At 37.4% G+C, this 27,209-nt stretch overlaps 1 protein-coding gene across 4 annotated transcripts in view; it reads left to right on the top strand.

The window, feature by feature from the left end:
* SNTG1 (syntrophin gamma 1) overlaps positions 1–27,209 on the top strand; it is a 358,597-nt gene that overhangs the window by 176,913 nt on the left and 154,475 nt on the right. For 2 of the 4 annotated variants that reach the window (XM_055800561.1, XM_055800560.1), the window contains exons 2-3: positions 4,712–4,766; positions 15,432–15,566. In XM_055800561.1, coding sequence (XP_055656536.1) covers positions 4,740–4,766; positions 15,432–15,566 — 162 coding nt within the window. In that variant the 5' untranslated portion in view covers positions 4,712–4,739. Of the gene's footprint in view, positions 1–4,711; positions 4,767–15,429; positions 15,567–27,209 lie in introns of those variants that run through there. The other 2 variants (XM_055800563.1, XM_027792468.2) reach the window with 1 other exon arrangement.

Here is a 27,209-nt window from a genome sequence, read left to right as displayed (position 1 = left end):
CAAGAGTGACAGATATGGTGCCCTTCAGACACCTCCAAAATGCAGAGCACAAAAGGTGTTGGAAAGAATGGGAGCAGAATAAGGACTTGAGAAGTCAAAGATGAAGTTGATTAGTGAACCATTATCACAGTTAGTTGCAGATCTGATATTTGTGCCTTTGAAATATGGTTTTATTCTGTTTCCCAGTTAGCAATTCAGATAGTTCTCAGACAATAACAATTTTTGTGGCTTATCTCCAGCAAGTAAGAACTACACAAGCTGCAGTGATATCGTATGCGAAATTAAATTGCATTTGGCAATGCATAATTTCTTCATAAACTTGTTACTTGTGCATACAGTATTGTATTCTTACTTTTCACCAGTAACCTTCAGAATGAAGTCTTTCCTGCTATTGCTTCAATAGTATTTTATTCGGCTTGTGATGTTCCCAACACTTTACAGTGTCTCCTACTACTGTTGTGTGCACATGAAATTTTCTTTTGGTTTGCTATCTTATTTTATTAAGTATACTGGAGTATTCAGTCATGGAATTACTTTGTGAAATTACATTTATTATACCACTGGAATATGACATGATTTATTATAAGAAAATCAGAGCATAGCTCAAGTGCTCAATGCATTATCCTAAATGAAGCTTTGTCTCTGAGGGCTGCCATAGCCTTCAACGTTACTGTTATGTTTTTGCCATTGATTTCCCTTTAGAACACAAATGCTTTAATAATACTGTTTGGTAAATGTTTCTTCAGTATTGAATAACTGCTTGTTCTGTCAAGGGGGTGTCAATTTCTTTTCCCAACCTGTCTGTCATGTGTTACCTCCTTTACAATCAGCAGAGATGAGCTAAATGTGTTTGGTAACTCAGTTTTGGAGGAAGTGCAGATTGCAAATTAAGTTGAAAGGAATGAAAGTAACTTTTCAAAGCTTGCTTGTTTACATATTTTGTATGCAGTGGTTCCCAACCCATTCAGAGGAAGCTTCACTGCTCTTGGAGCCATTCTTTCTCTTTGAGTAATGCACACTGCTTATGCGTCCCCATGTCCTTGCACACTCTACTCTATCCTGACATGTTTCTGTTTGCTCCCTTCAGAGCCAGAGGCAGCTCCTTTCTCACCCTTTGGTGCACAGTTTGTCACTAAGCAATCTAAGGCTGGGGAGGGACAAAAAAAGATCAAATATTGAGGCTGAAGGGTGCTGTGGGCTGATAGCCAGTAGACTGAAGGAAGCTCCTAAAAGAGCTTGAAAGGTGCTCTGTTGAAAGTTGCTGTGATTTAGAGATAAACAGATTGCAGAGGTTAGCCAGAGACTGATGGGGGATATCTGTCAGCAGTGGGTTTCACAGTTTGTCGTTTTACATGTTTTATTTTTGAAATTACTTGGCTTTATATTTTCTGCCTTTTTTCATGTAATGCAGGAGGAGACAGTTTCTAATCACTGAGGCATTTTACCAGCATAAGATCGTAACATTTCTGCATGATGCATTATATGTGTTCCTGTAATTTAATCATCTAGAGTGTTTATTTATGGTGTAAATGCTGGAAATGATGTTTCTGAGCTGATTTATGAGTTACTTGCCTTTGTAATCAAACCTTGTATGTGCTGTTTCTAAAATATCAAGTGTTACAAAATTGCTGATAGTCAGAAAAAGAACATTGATAATGGGCTTAGCTTCTCTGTATGCAGCCGCAGGCAAGATTCGGTAGAAGACAGAGGGATACAGAAGCAGTGGCAGCTATATTACAAAGATTGGTAACTGAGCTATTGAATGCTTGAGAAACAGGTGCACTCATTGCAATGAATATTATATATTTTGTAATGATACTTACGTAGTTCCAGATTTACATTTTAGATATTTTAATAGTAAAAGTGGTTGTCACAGATGATGAAAAATTGCCTCTAACCAGTCTACACAGAAGAAACTCTGTGTGCAAACTTTCTGTATGAAACAAGGAAGTTATTTCTGTAGAAAATGGATGTCAGGACAGTATTTGTTGTATATTTTCTTTTACCTATTTGTAATTTAGCATGTAGGGAAAAAAAGCAGGTATGATCAAGGCGATTGGCAGGTAAATGAAGCAGGGCAATGAAGCTGGTGAAGGGTCTGGAGGACAAGTCTTGTGAGGAGCAGCTGAGGGAGCTGGGGTTGTTTATCCTGGAGAAGAGGAGACTTAGCGGGGACCTTACTGGTCTCTACAGCTCCCTGAAAGGGTCGGTCTCATCTCCCAGATAACTAGTGACAGGACAAGAGGAAATGGCCTCAAGTTGAGCCAGCGGAGGTTTAGATCGGATATTAGAAAGAATTTCTTCACTGAAAGGGTGGTCAAGCATTGGAACAGGTTGCCCAGGGAGGTGGTGGAAGATAGTGTATAAAGGATGCATAGATGCAGTGCTTAGTGACATGGTTTAGTGGTGGACTTGGCAGTCCTGGATTAATGGTTGGACTTGATGATCTCAAAGGTCTTTTCCAATCTAAATGATTTTATGGTTCTATGAATCTATGATTCTAAATTCATCAAGTATCGACAGGTAGTGGGAGGCAATATTTATAATTTGATGACTGTCTCTCTGAAGGCCAAGGGCTCTGTTTGCCATGAGAGCCCTAAAGGTGTAGGACAGGGAATTATGACCCCTACCTTTCAGAAATAATTTTGAGCATACCAGAGTTAATGGCAGTGCTGTTTAAAATGTTGGGGTTTTAAAAAAGGATTTTAAAAGAGGTTTTAAAGGGTTTTTGAATAAAGAATTTGGTATTCATGTGAAGCTTCATACTTCTAAGATTGCTAAATTACAGTCTGAGCAGAATTAGAAGTTATTTTAGATCGTGAGCTCTATACACAATCAGTTATGATGCTGTGAAGCCTAGTTGTTGTTGAATGTTCTTCTATGTGGTAATACAAATATTTCTGAAATAAGCAAATAAATGCATAATGCATAACAAAAAAACCCCAAACAACAAAACACACAAGAAAATGGATTAATACTTGTGGAAATTACCTGGATTACGTAGGATTTAGATCAAAGTAGCCAAAAAGGAACCAAAGAAGAATTGTCATTGACTGTGGAACCAAAATTGCCCAAATCCAAACTCTGAAGAACTTCTATTGATAAGACAGACCATAACATAAGTGAATACAGTTTTGACTGCAGTAGGAATTACTGATGTACATACCTGACATAATCAGGGCCTCAGAACACTGTGCAGTATTTCAGTTTATATTTTAAAGATATATATGTTTATAGATCCAGAAGGCTAAAATGTCCTCAGAATACTTTGCTAAGGTGAGTAAAGCCTCCTTCAGCTTACTCAGCACCTGGAAAGAGAGTTCATAAAACTTGAAAGGAAACATACTTCATTGCACAATGACAGTTCCACCAGAGTGCAAAGTCTCCAAGATGGTAATAGTGACCTTGCTTTTTATGAGCACTTTGACAGCGGAATTACAGATACAGTTCTTTGTTGGATCTTGGTGCACTTGTAAAGCTGATAAGGAAGGAATGATAACAGGTCCAGTTTAAACTTGTGCATTGTAACCTAAGCTAACTCTGCTAGAAATTAGTCTAGAGCACAGGCTGTCATCCAGGCAGAGCTCAGTAAATAGAGAACATTAACCTCATGTGTGTGCGTGTGCTTTGGTATAATAAAATTCCATTCAGAGCAGCAAAAAAATCTAAAAGACTTAATTAAGAGATTAAGAGGTTTTGTTATTATTATTATGACTTACTCTTTTTTTGCTATATGAGGTACAGCTTGTGTAATTTTATTATAAACTTAGGCTAACGGGGCAAATTCTGTGTTGGAGCTTTGAGTACTATATACAAATAATTGTAAGCACATAATTAATACAGAATAGCAAATGGTTGATGTAGAGGATTTTGTTGCAGGTTTAATTTCTCCACCCATTGAATGAAATTACTGTTTTGCCCAGGAAGTGTTTCCTGGAAATATTATTGACTGATGCATGAGTATTTATTTCTGTTGCAGAACCAGCAGCAGGACACTGTTATTATCCTCTCATAACAGCCTGTGCCAGTGGCTTTATCTCGTAAATAAATGAATGCATAAGTGTGCATTGGGATGAATACACTTTAGGTAAAGGCCAAGCAAAGTAATAAACACAGGCTTTGGCATGACATTTTGCGAGCACTCACACAGATTCCTGACTTTTCTAACATTTTTTTTTTCCCTCATAAATATTTCTGTATAGTAGACACGGTTAAATGACACTGACTTCTTTGGAGAGATTATATATGTTAATAAAATGTGAGACAAAAGGTTTTGGTGCATGATGGATTTTAATTAGGGGAGGGAAAAAACAAACAACAAACCAGAGTCTTTTAAGGGAGAGAGGGTATTCTGAAAAGTAACTTAATTGTCTCAATTTCTGTTACATTCTATTATACTCTTATTTTTTGGGGAAAAAAGACATTTATGCTTGCAGTACGAAAAGTAAGTTTGAATGCCCCATGATTGTGGAAGCATAAACATTCCTTTCATCATATTCAGTGAAACTGGACTGTGTATTTTGTAAGGACCAGGAACAACTTCTAACACCTTATACTTCCTAATCCTGTTTCATCTTTGATCATTTCTCTTTTTAAGTGGTGACTATAGCTGGACCTAACAAAGGGAATTGCAGTTGCTCAGCACGGACAGATAGCTTTTATGTTTTGCAGTATCTTTTTCATTCTAATGAAATCTTTCTCTCCATTTTAGACAAATATCACTTGCTGTGTCATAGCACATGGATTTCAGGACCGCCTGTGAAGAGGTAGGATCAGATATTTTTATTTTCAAAAAATAGTACAGTCAAAATCAATAAACTTTCAGTTGTTTTTATATGCAAAATTATTTTTTACCCTTTTTTTCTGAAATGAGAGGAATTACATAGTCAAATTTATGTTATTCAGATGATCGCTTTATCGTGGCAGACAGACTTCGTAGTAGAAGAATAAAGAATTTGCCCAGGTGTATTCATCACCAGTTCTTACCTCTGTCCATCCCAATTTACCTCTTTAGGCAAATGTAGGTGCAATTAGCTATGTTTTGGGTGAGCTTTGCTATTTGTGAAGTATTTATATCTAAAAGCCTGTGCACAAGGAAAAACGTCAATGCAGCCAGAAATCTCTGGCGCTGTTTAGCAAAATCAAGGGGGAAATGTAGAAGTATGGTAAAAAGCTGAGTGGGGAAGCTGTTGAAGATGACCAAAATGAAAAGTAATTCCATTCTGATTAAATAAGATCAGACAGTTATTTTTGCTTAAAATAGGTATAGTTTGATAAAATCAATACAATACTTCAGTCCCCCTCCACTAGAGATGGGGGAAGTGCTTTCTGTTTTCATACTTTGTATGTAAATCAGATGTAATTATAGACATTAGAAAGGAGATCTTATTTAATGATTGTCTATGAACAAATTGTTTTACTGCAGTTTCAAAGCTTCAGCAATTGAGAGAGCAGTGAGAACTATTTACATCAAATTACATAATGATGTCAACGCGTTATTATGATTTTAAAAATCACAACAGTTACCTGTACACTGAGAATCGCAAATGATGTTTAGGAAGTTTTGACTGGGAACAAGAAAACTGGCTATATCTTTATGTGTGACCATGATCCCATGAAAAAATATGTGGAGGGATGGAAACAGCACTAGAACCAAGAACTACAGCTAAAACCAATTTTGACCTGATAATCAATTAGTATAAAATGGGGGGGTGGGGGGGTGGGGAGTGGGGAGCACGCTAAAGAACATTAAATCAAGACAGCATTCTGAAAGGAGTAGTAGGGTCAAAAAGTAATATTGAAATGAAATTTGCCTTTGGGAAGGAGTCCTGTGATGTTTGTTCAGGATGCTATGTATCAGGCTTTAATACTTCAGAAGATCCATGCACAGTCTACATTCTATAACACAGTATATCCCAGATTATTTTCCTGGAAAAAAACATTCTTGGTAGTTTTGAGGTTTGGCTTTTAGACTAGAATATATTCAGTTAGAAAGGATCTACAATGATCATCTAGTCCAACTGTCTGACCACTTCAAGACTGACCAGAAGTTAAAACAGGATAATAAGAGCATTTTGATTCTTTGTTTGTTTTGGGGTTTGTTTGTTTGTCTTTAATTACTGTACGCTAGTATAGATTATTTAAGGGCAATTAACTCTATGCCCAGCAGCAGTAATGAAAAGAGCAGCCACAGAAAGGTGACCTCTCATATGAGACCTATCTTAGATTTTACAGTGCAAGTACATTGATGGTTCTCTTTCTTGCTCTATCTAGCTTCTAATGGTAGTATAGATTTCAGATTTAGCTCTTTAAAAATCAGCTGCTTTTGTTGCAGCTTCCATGATAGACAAGGGAAGGAGAGGATGACTCCGCCCACTCTAAAAAAAGGTCTGTAATCTGGAGACCCTAAAGAAGCCCCTTTAGCTTCTAAAGCAATAAAATTAAATGAAGTGGATTCAACCCCAGTTTGTCTGCTTTGTGTAAAATGAGCTTTGTGCCACAGAATCAGTGGTGTCACTTCCAAGAAATTTTGAAAACTGTGATCTACGTCTTTCCCCCCAAAACAATGGAAGTTAATAAAATATAGACTTTCAACCTACTTTTTTCAATTACTTATGTCTAAATAAATCATCAGCAGCCTTATGTTTACACATAGTGTAATTTTTAACTAACCCCTCACCCCTATAATTTTCGGGCATCATCTACTTCGGATTTTGTTCAGGGGAATATGTATTGAGCTGGATCTGAAAGCTTGGAAGGGAAGCCTACTGCAGCTCCATGCCCCCAGATCCAAGCAGTAGTGACAGTATCCACAATAGGCATATGCACATGGAGCACACATACACAGTACATGTATTCATATATATATGTGGATAAGTATATACTATGTATATACTTATCATATGACCAACCACTCAGATCACATACAAACACACAGAGCAGTCGCACAAACAGCACCAACAGCCTCATCCTGCTTCCTTCTCTGGCTGAGCAGGATGGACATCCTCTCATGAGAATTTATGTGTATGTATGTACAGTGTCGACAGTCTGCCCTGCAGCTACCCCTGGATCCCAATCTTCCCAGTTGCTAACAGCTGAGCATACAAGCCCCTAAGGCCTCAGCCCCTCTCCAGCTGCAGGCACAGAAGATCACACACACACGCACGCACAGAATCACACACCACAGAATCCCTTTCCCTGGAAAATAATTTAAGGAATTTAATAAAGACAATAGAACAGACTGCACTGACGAGGGTTAGGGCATGGTCAGAAAAGCATAATGACCAGAAAACCATTTACATGTGACCAACCCTTTTTTCTCCCCCTTAATGCTCTATTTTCCCCTACTTGTTTGTCACCAAATCGCTGAATCCCTTTCCCCACCTTTAATTCCTCCCCTAAACATCCCATAATAAGTCCTGCACAGTCAAAACCTGCATCCCACACTCCCAGGCAGAGACCCCCACTTAGTCCAAAAGGTGCTCTGTTTTTTTGTTGTCATGATGGGTTTCACAGCTAGACACTGGGGCTGAGGCTGTCCCGGGACAGCCCTGGCAGGTGACCAGACCAGAAGTCCCTTGTCTGAGTCCTTAATTTGGGTCCCTGCCTGCCGTTGTGCTCCTGTACTCTTCTGGACTTGTGGTGATGGGCCTTCAGTAGGCTGATGTTCCCTTTGATGGAACTGGGAGGTTGTTATTTGGACTTCCCCCATCTGCTATAGTCTGTATGTACTCCTTTGTGTGTGTGCAGACAAGATTTTATCACATAACCTTACAGTTGTGGTTTTTATCTACTTTGCGGATTCCAGAAGGGTTATTTTTTTTTTTTTTTTTCTACTGATGTGGACAGTCCTTTCAAGCTCACTATCCAAATATTAAGTAATTACTGAATGATTGTTCATGAGTTCAGTATGAGGTGTAATCATCCATTCTGTCAGGTGTTTGAGTTCCCAGTATATACTTTTCAGTTACTACTTTTAATACAGTTTTCTTAATACCTTAACGTTTGCCAGACTTTTCACCAAAACTTCATCTAATACTTGAGCTTCTTATGAAAAAGATGATACTGACTAAATAAAATACCATAGTGACACTATCTCCTTTATTAACTTGTCGTTCTCTTCAACAACAGTTTAGTCACTCCAAGCCACAGATATTTTGGTATTATTTTATTTATTTCAACTACTGACATGAAACATAAAGTAGCTGTAGACTTTGCTCCATGTACATTTGTTTAATTGGTTATTTAGTCACTACATTTACAACTTCGAGGCTTCTTTCCCCTCCATCCCCTCTTGTATCAAATTCTCCAATGTACTGTGTATCTGGGAAAAATAATCTCTGGTCTATGCCAAAATAGTTACTAGGTAGATTTTGATGATGGCAATAAAAGCTGTCAGGAGGCAACTTGGCTATTTGATCTTCCTCTTCTTCCCCTCTTTCTTTCTTCTGAATATCTTACTGCCCTTCTTTCCCCTTCCTTGAGTTCTGTAACCACCACCACTGTAGAAGAGCTGAGCTCACCCTCCAAAAAATTATGAGTGCGGCTCAGACTCTCATTGCTACTTCCATCCTCATCCTTGCTAATGGCAGTAAATGGTTTGTAATGAGTATCAACTAGCATAAAAGCAAAATATTCCACATAGATGCACTGAGTCTAGAGCATGTTTTCCGTAGTGTCCATGACACTTTTTTTTTTAATCCTTAATCTAATCATTTAATTCTGAATAATTGCTGCTCCAGTGCATTGAATGTCTCTGAGGGAACCTTGTCCTTTCATAGTAATGATGTTTTCATGCATCCCTTATTTTTTCTAGTGTCTACTAGTGGGATTTGGTTTGAGATTTGGACACTGACGTGGTCTTGCCTACTTGTAGGTACCTGCACATGCACTTTGTGCCTAAGTTCCTACTGCAGATCTGAGTAGTACAGTCAGTGGAGCCTAGTGAGCAATTCCCTTCTCCGAAAACCTGCTGAATTGCTCTGTGTGCTTTTTGTCTATAACAAGCATTGATCATAATGAGAGCTTAAAGATTTATATGTAGACAGGTACACATTGATGTCAATCCCAAGATGATGCCTATGGTCCTAATGATTATTTTCTTTCTGAAGCATCTTATCTATAGTCTGTGCTGCCTTTCAAGTCATCCTTAAGTAGTTTTATTCTCCAAGAAAATACCTTCTGTGCTAGACAATTCAAATAGCACTACAAAAAATGAGGTCTTACACACATACACATATTTTTTCTAAGGGAAACTACTTGGTATCTGATGATGGGAAACTTACAGTTAATTTTTTGTTGTGGCTTCTCCACTTGCTAGCTGTGGGAAGTTTTCCATTGTTTCATATTTAATTATTCTTGATTTAGTTATTCTGGATTTTGCTCTTTCCCCTCGTGGATCAGCAAATGTGTCCATTGCACTGGTTCTTGTACTTATTCAACAATTTCTAAACCATAAGACTACCCATCTCATTTTTTACCCTTTATCCTGAGCTTTCTGAACTTTACAAGAGCATAAATTGTAGAGTCACTGGGTTCTTTAAACGCTCTCCTGTCTTCGCTTGACCTTATTCTATATTCTGAAAACTATCTCTTGGAAGATAACCTCAATCTCTGACACAGTACTGTCCTCTGCAGTGAAAGTACCCTTCTGATTAAATTGAAGACTTGGGATGTTTGTAATGCATTAGAACATTTTCCCCTTAGATACTTTTTTTTTTACCTAAAGTTGATATTTTCCATGTGCTTGATGAACAAGCTGCATGAGCACCTTTTTAACTTTTCTAACTTCCTGACTTTTGAAATCCCATCCTTGTATTAGCTTGGCTTTTTTTATTTCTAACATAACGTCAAACTTACTTAAATTAGTAAACACCCCATTCATTTTCATGTTTATAGTCTATTCATCTGTTTTTACAGTGCGCTCCACTGTTTCTTTGAAGCATTAGTTTGAATTGGTAATCTGTCCTCTGCTTTATGAATCCTATGAATATTCTTGTAGAGTTCACAAACTTTGTAATTTGATGCAATTTTGTTCACAAGTCTAGTGACCTCTGTTTCAATATCCATCTTGCTGGGGTTTTTTGCCTGCCACAGAATGTGTTTTAATTTTTAAGCAGTATTTTGACCTTCTCATTACTTTATTTCATAAATTTTATTGTATACTATTTTGGACTGTTTCCCATCACCTTTATGCCAGCTTCTGATTTGCACTTTTTAGCCTAAGATGATTATTTCCTTTGTTTATAAATGCTATCAAATGGCAATGCTGGGATTTCTAATACCTTTGGTTTGTGCAATTTTTCTTAAATCTAGCTTCAACTCATAATTTAATCTCACAATCACAAGATGGAAAATGACTGCCAATTTTCAATGCCTGTCAGAATGTCATGTAATAGGTGAATTAAATTTGAAGAAACATGCATGTTCACGCAATAGCGTTCAATTTTATGATATCTTATCTCTTGGTCTCAACTGTAGTGATATAATCTAGTCCTAGTAAGCTTACTGGCAAGTCAGACATCAAAACTTGTTTGTTTATAGTGTCAGAAAATGAAAGACTTTGCTCTAAAAAATACCTTAGTTGAGTAAGAAGCTCATATATACACATACTTATATAAATATATGTTTTGTTATAAATGTCTACTTTACGTATTGAATTAATCTGACTATGAAAAAAGGAAATTCTCTGTAAGTCTGTAGTCTTACAAGAAGAATGTCATAGCCAAATACTTACCTGTCAAATACCTGGAAAAATCAAAGAAAAAGAAGATTAAGTACAAATTTGAAATTTTCCTGCAGTTCTTTCAGGTTGGAGTGTAAAACTCCTGTGGGAATGGACTTGCTATCCTTTGCATTGGAAGATTTTGGTATCTGATAAAAGATGTTCTGAATGACAAGCTGAACGCATCCCTGTGTATCTGGACTGCATTCCCATTTTTGACAATATATATGCTTTTCACTTATGATAGCAACACCTCCACAGAATGAGTAGCTGGACCATTCAAAAAAAACATCCTTTATGTGCTTCTGACACATATTTCTACATCTCGTATTCATTGCCTTTATACCTCCGATTCAATTTTCCTTTTTATTATAATAGCTGTGATTATAAAGAGTGACAGGCACATCTCTAAATACTCAGAGGTCAGCCTCAGTTCAAATGAACATACAAAAATGTGGATATTAGTCTGAACTAAACTATATACATATTTAAGGCAGTTTCTGCAACCCATTCTCCTTAGTGGTATTTCTTGATGATAGAAATAGATTTCATGGCTTAAAACTAAATTGCAGAGTTTATATATATATATATATATATATATATATATATATATATATAACTGACCTATCTGTTGAAGTCTTCCTACTGATTTGAACCTAGAAGAAGCAAAGCTACCTTAATTGTTTTATTACCACAAGGCAAAAGAGATAAGATAGCATAAACAAAAAGATAGTCATATATAGCCTGAAAACTAATGAAGAGTACTTAAAATTGCCAGAAATACTGAATAAGTCTCCTCCAGAAAAAAACACAGAAAAGTTTTAGATATTTTTTTTTCTTATAAGAAATTACAAGGAAAGCAACAAATAGTGGGAAATGTGAACAGAAACTTCTTCAACAGAAAACCTGTCAGTAGCCTTATTTAGGCCAGATAAATTTTAAAAAAATAAATAAAATGTTGGAAGTCCTCCAGGAAACTGACTTTGAAATCAATAGGTAACTCTAAAATTTTTTCTCATAGAGTATTAATTTAGGTGTATGTTTGGTAGAGACTCTGCTACTAGCAAAATATATAGACTGTAGGTTTTGTGTATATTTTATCTGAAATGAATTTTGAAATATTTTGAGGGCCAAATATATATTGCACCAAGGTGTTTATGGTATGTAAGCTTTTCTAAATTCATTTTAGGCAAGTTATTAGGGCCAGGTCTTTATACAGAGCTAATATGGACAATGTGCTGTAAGTCAGGGTGTAATGGAAAAAGATTTTTAAATGGCCTTCTTTTCACTGCCTTGTTGTTGATAATAATAAAGATGTGACCATGTTCTTTGTAGAAGCAGTCTGCCTTGAGGGCTCTGCCAACCTATATGGTTCTCTGATAGTGATCTGAAGTAGAAAGTTCAATACAAACTGGTGTAGCAAAGCAGAGAGGGATGAGTTTTCAGCTCCTCTTGTAGTTATTTTATTTCAGGAACAGTAGGCAGTCTCTAAACTCCTGCCAAGAACATCAGCTCTTGCCGCATCAGTGTTCTTGTCTAACTCAGCTTAAAAGGGTGTAGAATGACGCGACAGAGGCAGTACTGTGCAGGTGCAACATTCACTGCATCTGTCACGTAGTTACCTCTGCCTTCCTTCACCACTGCTTTTATTGAAGTCACTGACTCCTCTCCCATATGGAAACTCATTCTTCCACCACTGTATTTTGCTTAAATATCCATTCCTTAGTCTAGCTCATCTGCTTCATAAACATGTGCAACTTTACTCAGTTTCTTGCCCTCTTCACAACAGGTGCCAAACTCTATACATAGGATGAAGAAAGTAGGATGCTATAAATGTAAGCAGGGCAATGTTCCTGGCGATTTTGGCTCAAACATACAGTCAAGGTGTATTGGCGTAACAAATTGTTATCAGCTGACCTATGCTTCTCTGTCGATGTCTGTTTTAAGGTGATGAAGTCCATCACACATTTGAGCACCAGAGGATGCCTTGCATGGAGTCATACTGACAGTTACAGTAGTGTGGCTTACGTGCTGTATGCTGTTTTATTGCTGTAAGTCAGGGATAGGGCAGAGTCCTCTGCCAGTGGAATGTAGAATGCTTGAAGGGTATTTTTTTGCACACCCTCTCATGGAATATCTTAACAATTAGTAATGAGTACAAAAGCTAACATCAGTTATGACCCCACACCTCACACAAACACATGCATACCATCTGAGCTCTTAAAATGTTAGAGATGGCAGGGATATAAGCTAGACATATGATCATCCTCCAACCAGATCTATTTTACAGGGGCCACATGGATGAAAAATGTTGATGTGCATGGTAATTTAAATGAAACCATATATACAGGACATCTTTCTGAAGTTCAAACTCTGGATGAGGATGCAGGAGCTCATATCTTTATTTGATTCAGTTTATTGGATGCTTTGAAAGGGCATGGGGTGCAGAAGAAAAAAGAAATTTCGGCAGACAAAAATGAAACATAATGAAATAAATAACTTCCAGTCTTTGTTCTCAAGGACTTCTCTTGAGCTTATCTAATGAAACTAAACTACATGCTTCTCCTTTTTCACATGGTTGTTAACGCTGCTTTCAGGTGGGAAAGGGAATGAGGTTATATAATCGAAGATTTAATTTTGAACTGTATCGTAAACCAGCTTTCATAAAGCCCAACAACACTGAAGTGGTTCATTACATTTTAGAGTGTCTGATGTAAATAAGACCCCTGAGTGTGTATGACTGATCTTTCCAAAGGCCAAAATATTTTGATGTTCCCAAAATTGGTCTCCTTGTTCAGACTGAATAAGCTCAGTCCATACACATTTAGAAGCCAACTTGAATTTTAATTTTATTCTAAATGGCTAATTATGTCTGCTGTGGTTATCTGCCTCTAATTTGCACAAAGAAGCCCCTCAGCAGGGAGGCAGTTACTATAATCAGGGGCAGAATTTATTCCATTGCCAGTTATCCTGGGAGGTGGAAGGGCAGGTCTGCAAACTTTTGTGCAGGAGAAAGACATTTTACATTTTTATTATTTGCCTGTCCATGTCAATCAGTTTCTGTCTCATCCTGTTAAAAAAAAAAAAATAATAAAAAAAATACCTGAATGTTAGAACAAGGCTGTATGATGTCTTCTGACCAGAGCTTTCACTGACCTCTGTGTGAGTTTAGTGTGTAGACCTCTTCATTTTTATTTCTTACTTAACTTAAAAATAATAAAAACATCAAAGCCACTTTCAAAGTTATGGCTGAGTTATATACATTCGTTACTAGTGTCCAAGGGAAAACAATTTCCTAAGCTTGAGTGTTGAGCATGGAGCAGAAGTGACAGAATAGTTTGTTGGTGGAGGACATTACGTAGAGCTATTTAAAGGTTGTCCTTGACCTTTCCACCTCTTTTAAAACCTCTTGAGAACAATTTAAACTTTTCTTCTGCCATTACCTACAGTCAGTTCCATATTTGTGTTCTCTCCACACAATGGATGTAAGGTATCAGAGCACGTTATGGGGAGATATTCTAAATTCTCTTTTAAACTCTTGTCTGAGAAAGAGCCCTTGGATTCAGCCAGGTCAACCTTGGCAGTTAAAGTTCACAGCAAGACTTTTGTTTCTTTGATCTCTCTAGCCAACTTTTTATGGAGTGTGGATTGATATCTGACCTGAATGAAGACAATTGAAGTTTTATTATTGGCACTGATGGGTCCAAGATTTTAAATACTTTTTGTATATGAATTTTCTTCTGAGATACATACATGTATACTTACATATCTGCACCTATGCAATAAATAGGTATAAGTATTAATATTGGTGAATTACATGTTGTAAGGCTAAATTTTTTAATTGTTTATAAGCAAATTTCTCATACCAAAAATGCTATACCAACATGACTTTTGTCCATTTATGCAGTGTTGTAGAATGCTATTTTCAACGCAGCATTCAGGGAAACATTACTAAATACTGCAGGTACTTAATCATGCAGACTTTTCCGCTACTCAAACCTCTTATGTATAGTGCTCAAAATAAGTAGCACAAGTAGGTACTAGCAAAATGAAGCTGTTAAGTTGTTGGAAAGGCCTTTATTGTATATTGAAAAGTCCTACAGAATTCAGATCTCTAACCATAAATGTAAAACACAGAAGTGGAGCAAAAAGAAAGTTACTAGACGGAGTTGCATTCTTTGATCTCTCTTCTATTATTCTTAACTTCAGCACCCTCATTTGAAAAGGAACATAAAAGCATAAGGAAGGAAAAAAGATTAGGAAAGGTCCACTACAGGTTCATGTAGGCTGTCAGTGCTCATATCTGGCTAGTTTGGCAGTGTTGTACGTATTTCTGTGTCAAAATCAGTGTAATATGTGGAACATCAGCTTTCATTTCCAAGTGAGGTGTCATCATTTAATAAAGAGGTGGAAAGTAAGAGCAGAGTTGCTCTGAAGCAATCTGAAAGGAGTTTCACAGATTCATCATGGGCAGAATAGCACTTTTTTATTGCAGTCTGCCTTCGCTACTTGCTGCTGTAACCATCATTCTCTTGTAGTCTGAGCACAGTAAATTAATGCAGTGATCACTGGTAATAGTTTTGGATATTTGTTGATGTATTTATGGTAACTGTACCTATCTCAGCTCTTCTGTTTCAAAATACCACTTCCAAGTAATGCAAAATGCTGAGAAAACTTTTTTTTTTTTTCTTTATTCCTTCCTTTGAAGACAAAGACAGGGATTTGTTTGCTGCAGGATGGTAACCAGGAGCCTTTCAAAGTGCGACTGCACTTAGCCAAAGATATTTTGATGATCCAGGAGCAGGATGTGATCTGTGTGTCTGGTGAGCCTTTCTATTCTGGTGTAAGTAGTTTTTATTTTTTTCTTTAAGATGTACTTTATAAAAAGCAAAATTACTCTGTGTGTATGTGTGTGTGTGCATATGTGCAAATGCATATGTATGCATTTACTCCCATGGTTTGATATTCCATTTTATTCTGTTAACACTAAGTATGTTTAACCTTAGCAATACTCATCTAAGAAGCAGCAGTAAGATAATAAGTTATATGCATGACTGCAGTATTTTTTCTCTGCACTCACCATTGAATATTGGAGCCACTGATTGAGATAGGAATGACGTAAGCATTGTGATGGCACAAGTACACATATCTCAATGTACTTACATATCTGAGTATTGTCTGTAGAGTTGATAAGACAGTTAATGGATAGTTGTTATGGCAGGGCTTTGCTGGTAGAGGACTTATCTGCTATCCTCTGTTGCTTTCATTGCTTCATATGGTAGCACAACACCAGACTTTGTGCATGCTGCCAATCCATGCTGTGAAGATCACTGGTTTTACCGGCACATCATGTTAATAAAGATGGACTTCAGCTGGAACAGTGTAATAGTGTGATTTATGTATTACTTTTTTTACGTGATGTGTCACATTCCTTGTTTAAGCATCGTATTGAATTTTGTGGACAAGAAACTGAGCTTTGCAGGCAATTATTTGAAAGATCTCTAAAATGTAACACAGAATAATATTGTAGGTTCTGGAACTACTCTAATGCTAAAGTTTTTATTTAATTATAGAAGATAGCAAAAAATATTATAAACTATTTACTATTCATTTCTATAGACATTTTTATAGATACTGTAATTATATTTTGCAGAGGCATTTTTAAGATATATGGAAAAATATCATACCCATTCTTGTCTCATTTTGAGCTAAATAAAATCATCATAGGATTTTAAGGTAAATCTTATGAGGCATAGCAGTGTAATATCTGTTTATGCAAATGTTGTGTGACTGCTATTATGTCTGTCTTTTATTAATTAATTGCTGCTGTTGCCACATCTCTGTATCTCTAAAAAGAAGTGTAATAAAAAGATAGAAAGCAGAAACCAGAAATAAATTGATGGAATGTTAGCAGTGCTGACAGTGTGGAAGATTAATGGAAAATGTATAGGAGAACCCATCTCTCTGTTATGAACATTTCAAGGTGAATGGTTCTGAGTTTTTCTCTGAAACAAAAGGAACACTCTGCCTACGTTGTCTCCATACAGGCTGGGTTTCTTTGCATGACAAATTTGACATTATCTTTTGAGACTTTCGTACTGTGCAAATAGAATTTACTAATACAGGTCTGTGTGCTTTATATGCAGTATAGGTGCACCTTTTACCAATCAAACAGTACCATTCCTCAACATACAGGACATCTAGAAGCCCAGACAGAAAGAAATTATGAGTTCAAGCTCAGTCTATAGCTGTTCAATTAGCAACAAACTCAGCCAGCAAGGAATGAAGTGCCGGCAGCAGTAAGGTCTGTGCCCAGGCTATCGAGGTGGGCAGGGGGTTCCTGGGTCAGGGGAACCCAAGGAATTGCTGAATACCCTTCCAGGAGCCAGCATCTCTCACAAGCGAGGCTGACACATCTTAGGCATTTCAAAGAGCAACTGCGGGAGATATAAGTGGCCCTGGAGAGCCCTAGTGAGCAGGACATGCCATGGCAGTTCACACAGGAGGGCCCACAGGGAGGGCTGTGCACCCTGCACAAAGGTCCAGAACCCAGGGAGGCACTCTGGGTCTCTGCTGGGATGGTGGGCACTCCCCTCAGGGTTAAAGCCAGCGTGTCCACAGAGAAGGCCCTGCGATGTTTGATGCTTCCACCCAGGTGGAACTGGTAAGGAAGGAGGCTTCAGCACAGGTGGCAGGTTGCCACTAGTGCCCTGAGCCTTCTCCTGAAGAACAGGTAAGTACCTGCCTCAGGTGTGCGCAGGCTGACACTGTTACGGCAGGCGGCCAAGTTGCAGGAAGCAGTTAAAAGGCTGCGCAGTATTAGGGGCTCTGAGGTGGAGACTGACAGGAGGCTTCAGAACCAGCTCCTGTCACGGACACCCCAGAGGATGAGGCACCTTGGACCCTAGTGACTGACAAAAGCAGGCCTCTGCTTCAGTCCCCACCCTCCTGCATTACAACCAGAAGCAGATATGAAGCTTTAGCAGCTACAGACACCCATAAGCAAGGTCTGTGTGGAGATACCGTACCAGCAGCACCTTGGTCACTGCAAAAAGACACACTGGGCGCTTGCAGTGGGTGCCTGTCGTTTGGGGGGCACTGCGGCGCCCATCTGCAGCTGGTAGGGGTCGGGTGAGGTGGGCTGCTGCCGGGAGCTGAGGTCCGAGGTACTGCGGGGAGGGTGCCACATATTGCCCGGGGCACAAACTGCTGTGTCCTCTGGTGCTGTTCCACGTGGGCACGAACGGCACCACGAGCCAGAACCTGGGCAGAATCAAGGAAGACTGCAAAGCCCTGTGAGTGCAAGTGAAAGAATTTGGTGCCCAAGTTAGTTTCTCTTCCGTTTTACCAGTAAGGGGAATGGGTGCAGCCAGAAATAGGCATATAATGCACATCATGTAAATGTGGACTTCCAGCTGCTGCTGTCATGAGGGTTTTGGCTTCTATGGCAATGGGACATTCTTTGACTACAGGCTGTTAGGGAGGGATGGGTTCTCACTGTCAAGAAGAGACAAGGGAATCCTTGGCAGCCAGCTGGCCAACTTGCTGAGGTGGGCTTAAAGGTGAAGAACTTGGGGCAAGGGGTCCAAAGTGGAAATGCTCTAGGCCATCGCATCTAACTGGGGAATAAGCCAGGCCAACCACAGCAATATGTTCCTTAGCTGCCTCCCAAGATGAGTTCCGAAATACCAAGGACCTCAAGGTGTGTGTGGCTATGGTGGATCCTCTTGCACCCCTTCTGGGAAACCGGCATGCTCCATTACCTCTCTGAAATGCCTGTACACCAATGCATACAGCACAGGGAATACACAGGAAGATTTAGAGATCTGTGTGCAGTCACAGGGCCAGATCTCATTGAAATTACAGAGATATTGAGGGATAGCTTGTGTGACTGGAATGCTGTCATGGATGGCTGTGTATTTTTTAGGAAAAAACAGGCCAGAAAGGAGAGGTTCCAGAGTTGCTCTGATGTGAGGGAACAAGTGGAATGCATCAGGCTCTCCCTAGGGCTGGATGCAGAACAAGTCAAGAGCTTATGAGTAAAGATTAAGGGGCAAGTCAGCATGGGGGATAGTGTTGTGGGTTTTTGCTTACAGGGCAAATGATCAGGAAGAGGAAGTCAATGAGGCCTTCTACAGACAATTGGAGGTAGCCTTACAATAAGAGGCCCTGCTTCTCATGAGTGACTTCAGCCTCCCTTTTATCTGCTTGGAGGACAACACAGCTAGGCTCATGCAGTCCAGGAGGTTCCTGCAGAGCATTGATGATAACTTTTGTGATGCAAGTGGTAGAGGAACCAGGAAGGCGAGGCGTGCTTTTAGACCTTGTCTCCACAGAGAAAGAAGTTCTGTTTGGGATGTGAAAGCTGTAGGCAGCCTTGGCTTCAGTGACCATGAGATGGTGGGATTCAGGATCCTGCATGGAGGAAGCAGGGCAATAAGTAGGGCTGCAACCCTGGACTTCAGGAGAGCTACATTTGGCCTCTTCAGGAACCTGCTTGGAGGAATCCCATGGGTTAGGGCTCTGGAAGACAGGGGAGTCAAGAAGAGTTGGCTAATATTCAAGCATCACTTCCTCGAAGCTCAATATGGGTGCATCCACATGAGTAGGAAATCAAGCGATGGGTGCAAGAAGCCTACATGGATGAGCAAGCTGGTATTGGCAACCCTGAAACAGCAGAAGGAAGTTTACCGGATGCAGAAAAAAGGACAGACCACTTAGAGATATATAGAACCATTGTCAGTACATGCAGAGAGGTGACAAGGAAGGCTAAGGTCCATTTGAAGTTAAATCTGGTGAGGAAGGTCGAGGACAACAAGAAAGTCTTCTTCAACTATGTCAGTAGGAAAAGGATAACTTGGGAAAATGTGGGCCCGCTGCTGAATGAGGTGGGTGCCCTGTTGACGGAGGACACAGAGAAAGCGGAGTTACTGAATGCCTTCTTTACTTCAACCTTCACTGCCAAGGCTGGCCTTTCCATTTCTGAGACCCTGGAGGCAAGAGAGGATTTCTGGAGAAAGGAAGACTACCTCTTGGCCAAGGAGGATCACGTTAGAGATCACTTCAGCAAACTTGATCTCCAGAGTTCTCTACCATCTCTGACCATTCTGTGATTTTGTAAAACACGGTGTTGCATCATTAATCCACCAACCCCATTCTGGCATTACTTATTAAAAGATCATATCACTCAAAAATATGACCTTCATTATTGTGCTGTAATACCTGTTACTTTTGCTGAACTTTTTATTTAAATGTCTTCATGCAATGTATATTTAATTTATTTTTTCTTTTTTTCCCATTTAACAGCAAGGCTTTCTCTGACAGTTTTGCCCACCTGATAAGTTTTGCAATGGCACTGTAGAAAATAGTGGGTGATTTGCTTCACCAATTACATTCCTGCTATCTTATCTGCATATTGAATACATAACTCATTAACTGATCAATATTAGTGTGGCGATGAGGAGCTTCGTATCTGTTGGAAGTGTCATTGTTAGGCTAGTGAATTTTGAGCACTTTACCCTGATTTCCTCCGGAATTCAGACTAGGTCTTGAATCAGTATGTTCATTCCAAATAAGGAGGATTGGTATTTTGCAGACAGTTAACTGTCATCTTGTCACAGGTCATTTCAGTCATCTGGAATCATGTGTTTTCATTGTATAGCATGATCAGACAAGTTCCATGGGCTTTTTTTTTTTTTTTTTCCTTCATTTTTTCCTCATTTTTATTCCTGATTTATGAGGTTTCTTTTTTGTGTTTTTTGTTTGTTTGTTTGTTTTGTTTTGTATTTTTTTTATCTTTTACTTTGCTTGGTTGATTTTGTTTTGTCTTACTTTCATTCTAGATGACTGACCACATCTATTTTTCTACATTCTACAGAGCAAGAGCAAGTGTTTTCATTAGCAACTGGTATTGAATACCTCATAGAATAAACTGAATAAGAAAAATGAAATTTTTAACTAAGGGACAATAGCACTGTTAAATTTTACAGACAAGTAGCTACAGTAGAAGTCATTTTAATATATTTTAATAAATAATATTCAAATAATTTTATTACAAATTTTACTTACTCAGTTCTGCACTGTTAAGGAGCAAAAGGCTTGTTACTATGTTTCTAGTTCAGAGCAGTGCCTCTTCTGTTTGTTGGATCTGAATCAATTTGCATGCTCCTCTGTGTAGGACAGACTTTAAACAGGCAATTAACGTTCCGGTGGTATCCTGATCTGCATTCAGTGGAATCATATAAATTAAATCGATGGCTCCTTAGGAATGAGGTGTTTCTTAATTTCAGTATACGGGATAAGGACCTAGTTCTTAATTTAGAACACTTCCTTTTTCGTGGAAAACAGTTCTAGTTTCTGAAAACTGAAGTGCAAAGGAATCTTGTTTCTTATTTCATTGTATACATTTTAGAGTAAGAAAATTATATGCATAAAAAATCATAAGCAACATAAACAGTGTTAAACACTAAAAAAAAAAAAAAAAGAATCTGTTTCTTTAGTAGACTGAACAAAATGATACTGTTAGTGAGGGTCCTGCCCTAATCTTGTAGATTAGATCTAAATTTGAGCATCAATTGCATCAACAAGTATTACAGAGATTTCTTTGTGTGCAACAAGAAAGACTTTCCAAGAGATATGAACAGTGGGTTCTGCATTATGCTGCTAGCGGTTATCTGATGTCGTTTTGAACTCCAGTGAGAATGACCAGAAGTGAGATGAAAACATTTTGTGAATCTCGGAGTAGGAGGCACTGTCTTTACTAATCCAAATTAGATCCTTGCCTGTAGAGACAAGGATTGTAATATGGGGAGTGTATGTCTGAGTTGGAGTAGCTTGTGTCCTGAAGATATCTGTGAGTCCCTCTGTGGGAAAAATGGAAGACAAGAACGGTGACTGTTAGGTCAGGTACACTTTTTTTCTCCCCTAAAGAACTGGACCTTCATAAAATATTTTTTGGTAATTGTGGTATTGCTAAAAGACAGCTTTCTTATGACTGTTATAAATCTCCATGAAAGTTTATTGTCCTACAGAACAGTTAGAATTTTTATTCTTTTAACCTGAAAAATAAATGCCCTGAAAACAGCTGAATTAAACCATGTAGGAACTTCATCAGTATTGATGATGAAAGTATTGAAGATTTTTTATTTCCTTTTAAAATTACTTCTTGAATTTCATGAAATTATAGGCACAACATTTTGCTATATGGTGTTCCAGATGATAGGTAAGGCAACTCCCAGTCTTTTTAGACTTATAGGTCAATACCCTGGACTAAAAAGGATGGTCTAATACTGATGTTGCTGAAAATTATGATCAGAGGGAGGATAACCTAAGATACACCATGTCTGATCTGAAATAGGACTCTTCAATAGAATTTTTCCGAGGAAAAGTTTTAATTTTTGCAATTCCAGAATAGTAAAAAAAATATTTTAGAGTTTATCCTTACAATTTCTATCACCTTTTGTGAACATCTGAAATTTAAGCAAAAGGATTATTGTATTTTATAATGAATAATAGTTTATACGTCTAGGGAGCTGTGGTGGGGTTTTTTTTCCCCTTCTTTTCTTTAACAGATTTTATTCATTTGCTAATCGTACCCAGAAGTTTTTCTAATGGAGTGTATGTAAATGTATGATCCATAAGCTAAGGATATGTCAGTGTACCATCTGACAAGATGGATGATTTGATTCTAAAAGACTGAAAATAAATGGTGAGCAGCTGGCAAGTTGCTAAGTTCAGCTACCAGGACAGTTTACATTTTTACAAAGTTTTCTTAAGCATTCTGATAAGGAGTCATAGATTTTTCCAAAATAATGCTAACTCACCTGATGATAAAATAAAGATGATTCTCATTTCTTGTCAGTAATGTAATTCTATGCTGATGTGTAGTAATGCATTTTTTAATTAAGCTAATATTTTTAGCATGTTTTGAGATTAGCGATCTTATGGGGAGATTGATGTGAAGATCATTCTTCATTTCAATACTAATAAAAAGTGAATGCACCTTTTAATTAATTTATAGAGCAACAGCTCTCTGCATAGTATGACATTTGTTCAGAGATTTAACTGAGCTTGATACAAATAAATGTATTTGAATATAACCTATGGACCTAAATTGTTTTTTTTTGATAGAGGAAAAAACCTTCATCAATAAGATAAGCACCTGTTCCAAGGTCAGAAAGTAACATTAACTTAAATTATTTAACTGTAGGCAGACCTGATTTCTGGCATTGTTAATCACACAATTATTATTCTTTTTCTTGTAAATATAAGAACACATTATATCTCACTTTTAAAGTTGCCCTTTTGCTATTGTGAAAACAACTGTGTTGAAAGACAGCTCTACAGAAAGCCCATATGGTACTACAAAAAAAAAAAAAAGTCATGTTAGAGATAGTTTTTCAACTTACATACTTTACACAATAGCATGGCCTTCTTGATTTTTTTTTCCAAATTTGAATGTTAAAGGTGGTATTAAATCTTAAATATAAGTATAGATTCAGAGCTTATCACTTAACTGTGACTTGCCTGAGCAGTCAGATTAAGTCATTATAATTTCCCTTGCTTGCACATTTTACAGTTCTGGAGACTTCCTGAGACTCTTATCTGTTACATTGGATCATTCTCTTTTGAGTTTTAAATTTTCTTTACATATATTTTGCTGAAGGTAAAATAAGTTCAATTAACATCAGCAATGTTAATGAGTAGAAAAATAAATAAAGAAAAAAGTGAAAAGTTTAAAATGGTAAACGTGGTTTTGATTTACTTTCTGTATTATATTTATTTCTGTATTTAGTTACTGTTTTGATTCTGATGTGTGATTGAATAGTATGAACGATGCCAAAGTGAAACTCCCTGTCCTGGAGAGAATTGCAAATACGTGAACAGACAGGTCACCTTTCAGGCACTTTCCAGTCTTGTTATCTTCACAAAACTAACCGTAAGAATAGTGATTTTTTTGTTTGTTTGTTTTTATTATTATTGTGTGGGTATCTGTCAGCTATTCAGTGGAGTGAATCCGTTTTTTTCACAGAAGTCGTCAAGTATCTATCAGATGGTAGTAACCTTTTTTTTTTTTTCCCCCCTGCCAATCTGGACAGCTTTTAAGTGACAAACTGATATTATGTATATGTGATCATTTATGGACAACCTAAGCCAGCTTATTTTTCTGCAGCTATTTAAAAACTTAAAAGCATAGCAATCTACTGGGGTTCAAACACAGGACTGCCATTTGAAAAGCCAAATTTGAAATAGCAGAATAGCTTTTTCTCATGGAAAGAAGGTTTTTCCCCCATAAAAAAGGAAAATATTGCAAACCAGAAAACACTTGGAGAACCTAAAGCATTGATCAACGGCAGCATATGATGTGTGGCAGTAGCTGGAAACTATAGCTGTAGCTATCACGGAACTACAGAAAGTGTTTGTTACCAAGCATAGTGGGAATTAAAATCCATATTGACTTTGGGTTTGTGGGTTTTTACTCTTTTATTTCTATATTAAGAAATGGAGTACTTTTGAAATAAATCAATCCTTGGAGTAGAATTTTTTCAAGTATAGACTTAGGTAAATATTTCTGCCTTTAGGCATATGCTTTAGGGCTGGGAACATTCTGAAGTGAGAACAAGCGAAGGGTTGAGTACTCTTGCTGGTTCCAGTCAGTGTTAACACTCTACACAACACAGCTGCCTTTACCATCCTCAGTATCCAGCATGGCTGCAAATGAAAGGGGTTTTCCAACTGACCAGGCATTCTGCTACTGTCCCTTACTGGCAACCTTCTCCAGTTGCCTGAGAAACTGAAATAAGGAGGCAAGCTTTGAATGTCACACAATGGAGTTTATAAGCAGATGAGCAAGTCTGTTGGCAAATCTTGTTAACACTATGAATTCAAAGTGGGATATGACTGACCTGTGTCCTGTGTCCTTTACACTCTGAGTGTAAAGTTTGACTGCTTGTGTCAATTAATCCAAAGAAATGCCACTAAGAAAGATCAAAGCGTTACCAAAAGAGGTTATAAAATCTCCCTTCTTGAAAATGTAATAAATAATTCAATGAAAACAAATAAATTCTCATGACATTTTCTTGTTTCAAAATGTGGTGGGATTACTAATAGCTGATGAATTACATGAGAGCACGGCCTTGAGGATATTATGGCATCAAATGTTAACGGGTTCATTTATGAAGTTGCTGCCAGTGTATTATATCTTTATATTTCATTATTCCATTTTAAAAATTCAATTCTAACATTTTTCTCCTTTTTTTCCCTACATTTTTCCATGTCACTGTGCTGTTGTAGATTCCTGTTCACACTATTCCTCTTTTCTCACCCACTGTTTTGTTCTGCACCCATTCAGCTTTTTTCCATATGTATAGTACCTTGGTGTCTGTTCTGTCCACTGTGAAATGAGAAGGCTTGTTTTCTGTCTGGACCTAGATAAATTAATTCTTTATATCTTTAGTCTTGTAAGATGAATAACCAGACACACCAGTGTCCCAAACTGAAAAATGTAATATTTATATCCTAGTAAAAAGGTTGAGAATTGGAATATTGAAGTTTCACATGCTGTCAACTCAGTTTTATGAAAAGTTTTGAAGTCTCTTCATTTTGTTACTCAACTGTTACTTGACTGCTTTCATAGAAAGATTATAAGATCACATTAGATTACTGGTTTGTATTATACAGAATAAATAATTTGAATTACTAATTGATCATTTTGTTAAAAGTCAATTAAGAACTATACTTCCTTTTAGATCACATACTAGTCAGCATGAAATATTTGAATCTTTACTGTCCCATAAGATTTATCTATTAAAAATGACATAAACTCTTCACTAAATGTAAATAGTTAATGATTACATAGGATTCTGTTTTCCTTTCGTGACTATTTACTGTTGCTGTGTGGTGACATGGTCATTCTTTACTTCTAATCGCATTTAAGCTGATGTCCATGATCTCAAGAAGGTCATACAGATTATAAGGAGAAATTTTAATATCTCTATAATGAAAGCTTAAAAAAGGCATTGCTTCTGTTTGACTGCATAGCTCTGAGGAAGAATTTTTTTGCCAGACCTCTTAGCTCTCCTTTCCAGTCAATGAACATGTGTGTGGATGAGGATTTTTCTGAGTTAGAGGCATAGAAAATGCTGACAGCTTGGCAGCAGCTTTGAGTTTTTCAATAAAATGATAACTGCTTTTGTTCTGTTCCAGGAAGCAGCTTCTAAAACACTCTTCTGAATCTTAAGCATAAGAATCCTAGGAGCTCTAACTTTCCTGCTCTTTGGTGTAATGTGGATAATAAATGTGATACTGGCATTACAAGCTCATGGGACATTTTGTATAGTCTTCCTATTGAACTAAGTAGCTTTTCATAAGATTCATGTTTTATTTTGTAAACTTGGAGATGAATTGCTTTTGGAATTTGCAAAGCCATTGCAAATTCAATCATAGAACACTACCTTATGCAAATAGAGGTAAAAGCAAAACAGTAGAATGTTAATAGATTAATCTACAGCTGACACAGATCTTTAGTTAGATTTTATTTTAAGCAGATCATTGGAGCAGCACCGTGACATAGAACAGCATAAATGGTCAATGAGGATACTTTGAGCACTTCTTTGCTGGTACAAAATGTGTTGCATTCCAGAGTTGTTGCCATATTTTATTAATGAATAGTTATAAAGCATTTTAAGAACTTTAAGTTATTAGACCAGTGAAAAGTATTTTATTATTTTATTGTTAATTTGAAATGCTAAAGGCATCAGAACAATATAATTTGCTTCAGTTTGCTGGTCAAACCTCTTTACTGTATTAACCATTATATTAAAAATTTTATTTCACATTAAAATATAGCACTTTGCAGACAAGGTTTATTCGATTCACCTTGGTTGAAGATGGCACTGAAAATGAAGCTTGATTTGGGGTTTTTGTGAGTCATATTCAAAAAGTCACATGCAAGTCATGCAAGTCCCAAAGAAAAATTTACTCAAATAAAAGAGATTTCTGCCAAAGCATTTTAAAACTGGTATCTACCATTACAATGCTTATTCAAGTTACTTTGCAACTCTAAAGGGGAGGGTTCCTCTTTCCAAAGTTAAATTTGACATCCTGACTCTATACTCAATGGAGGACATATATGAAGATGATTATTGCCTAACTTGGGCATGTGCTTTGACTCACCTGGATTGAATGTATTTATTTTTCTTTACTGATTACAGGAGAAAACACCCCTTGACCAGTGACTCAGTTTTAGATTAACTGTGGTCCGATGAGTCCTATCACTTTATTTCTGAACTTCTGGGTTAAAAAAGAGGAGCTAATCAGAGCTGGGGTCTGATCCTAAGCCAAAATTATGGTTTGTGAAATGTGTGATGCTTCTGACAGTTCTGGAAAAGCTGTTTCACTATACTGTTCATATGAACTTTGCAGTCACAGACTAGGAGATTATTGATGGTTTACTACTTGTATGTAATTCTGATTTGTATTTTTAAAG

The sequence above is a fragment of the Falco peregrinus genome, chromosome 3, assembly GCF_023634155.1.
Source record: "Falco peregrinus isolate bFalPer1 chromosome 3, bFalPer1.pri, whole genome shotgun sequence".
In the NCBI taxonomy this organism is placed as follows: Eukaryota; Metazoa; Chordata; class Aves; order Falconiformes; family Falconidae; genus Falco; species Falco peregrinus.
Note: the sequence above shows the minus strand (reverse complement) of the source record. Positions and strands in the feature narration are given on the sequence as shown.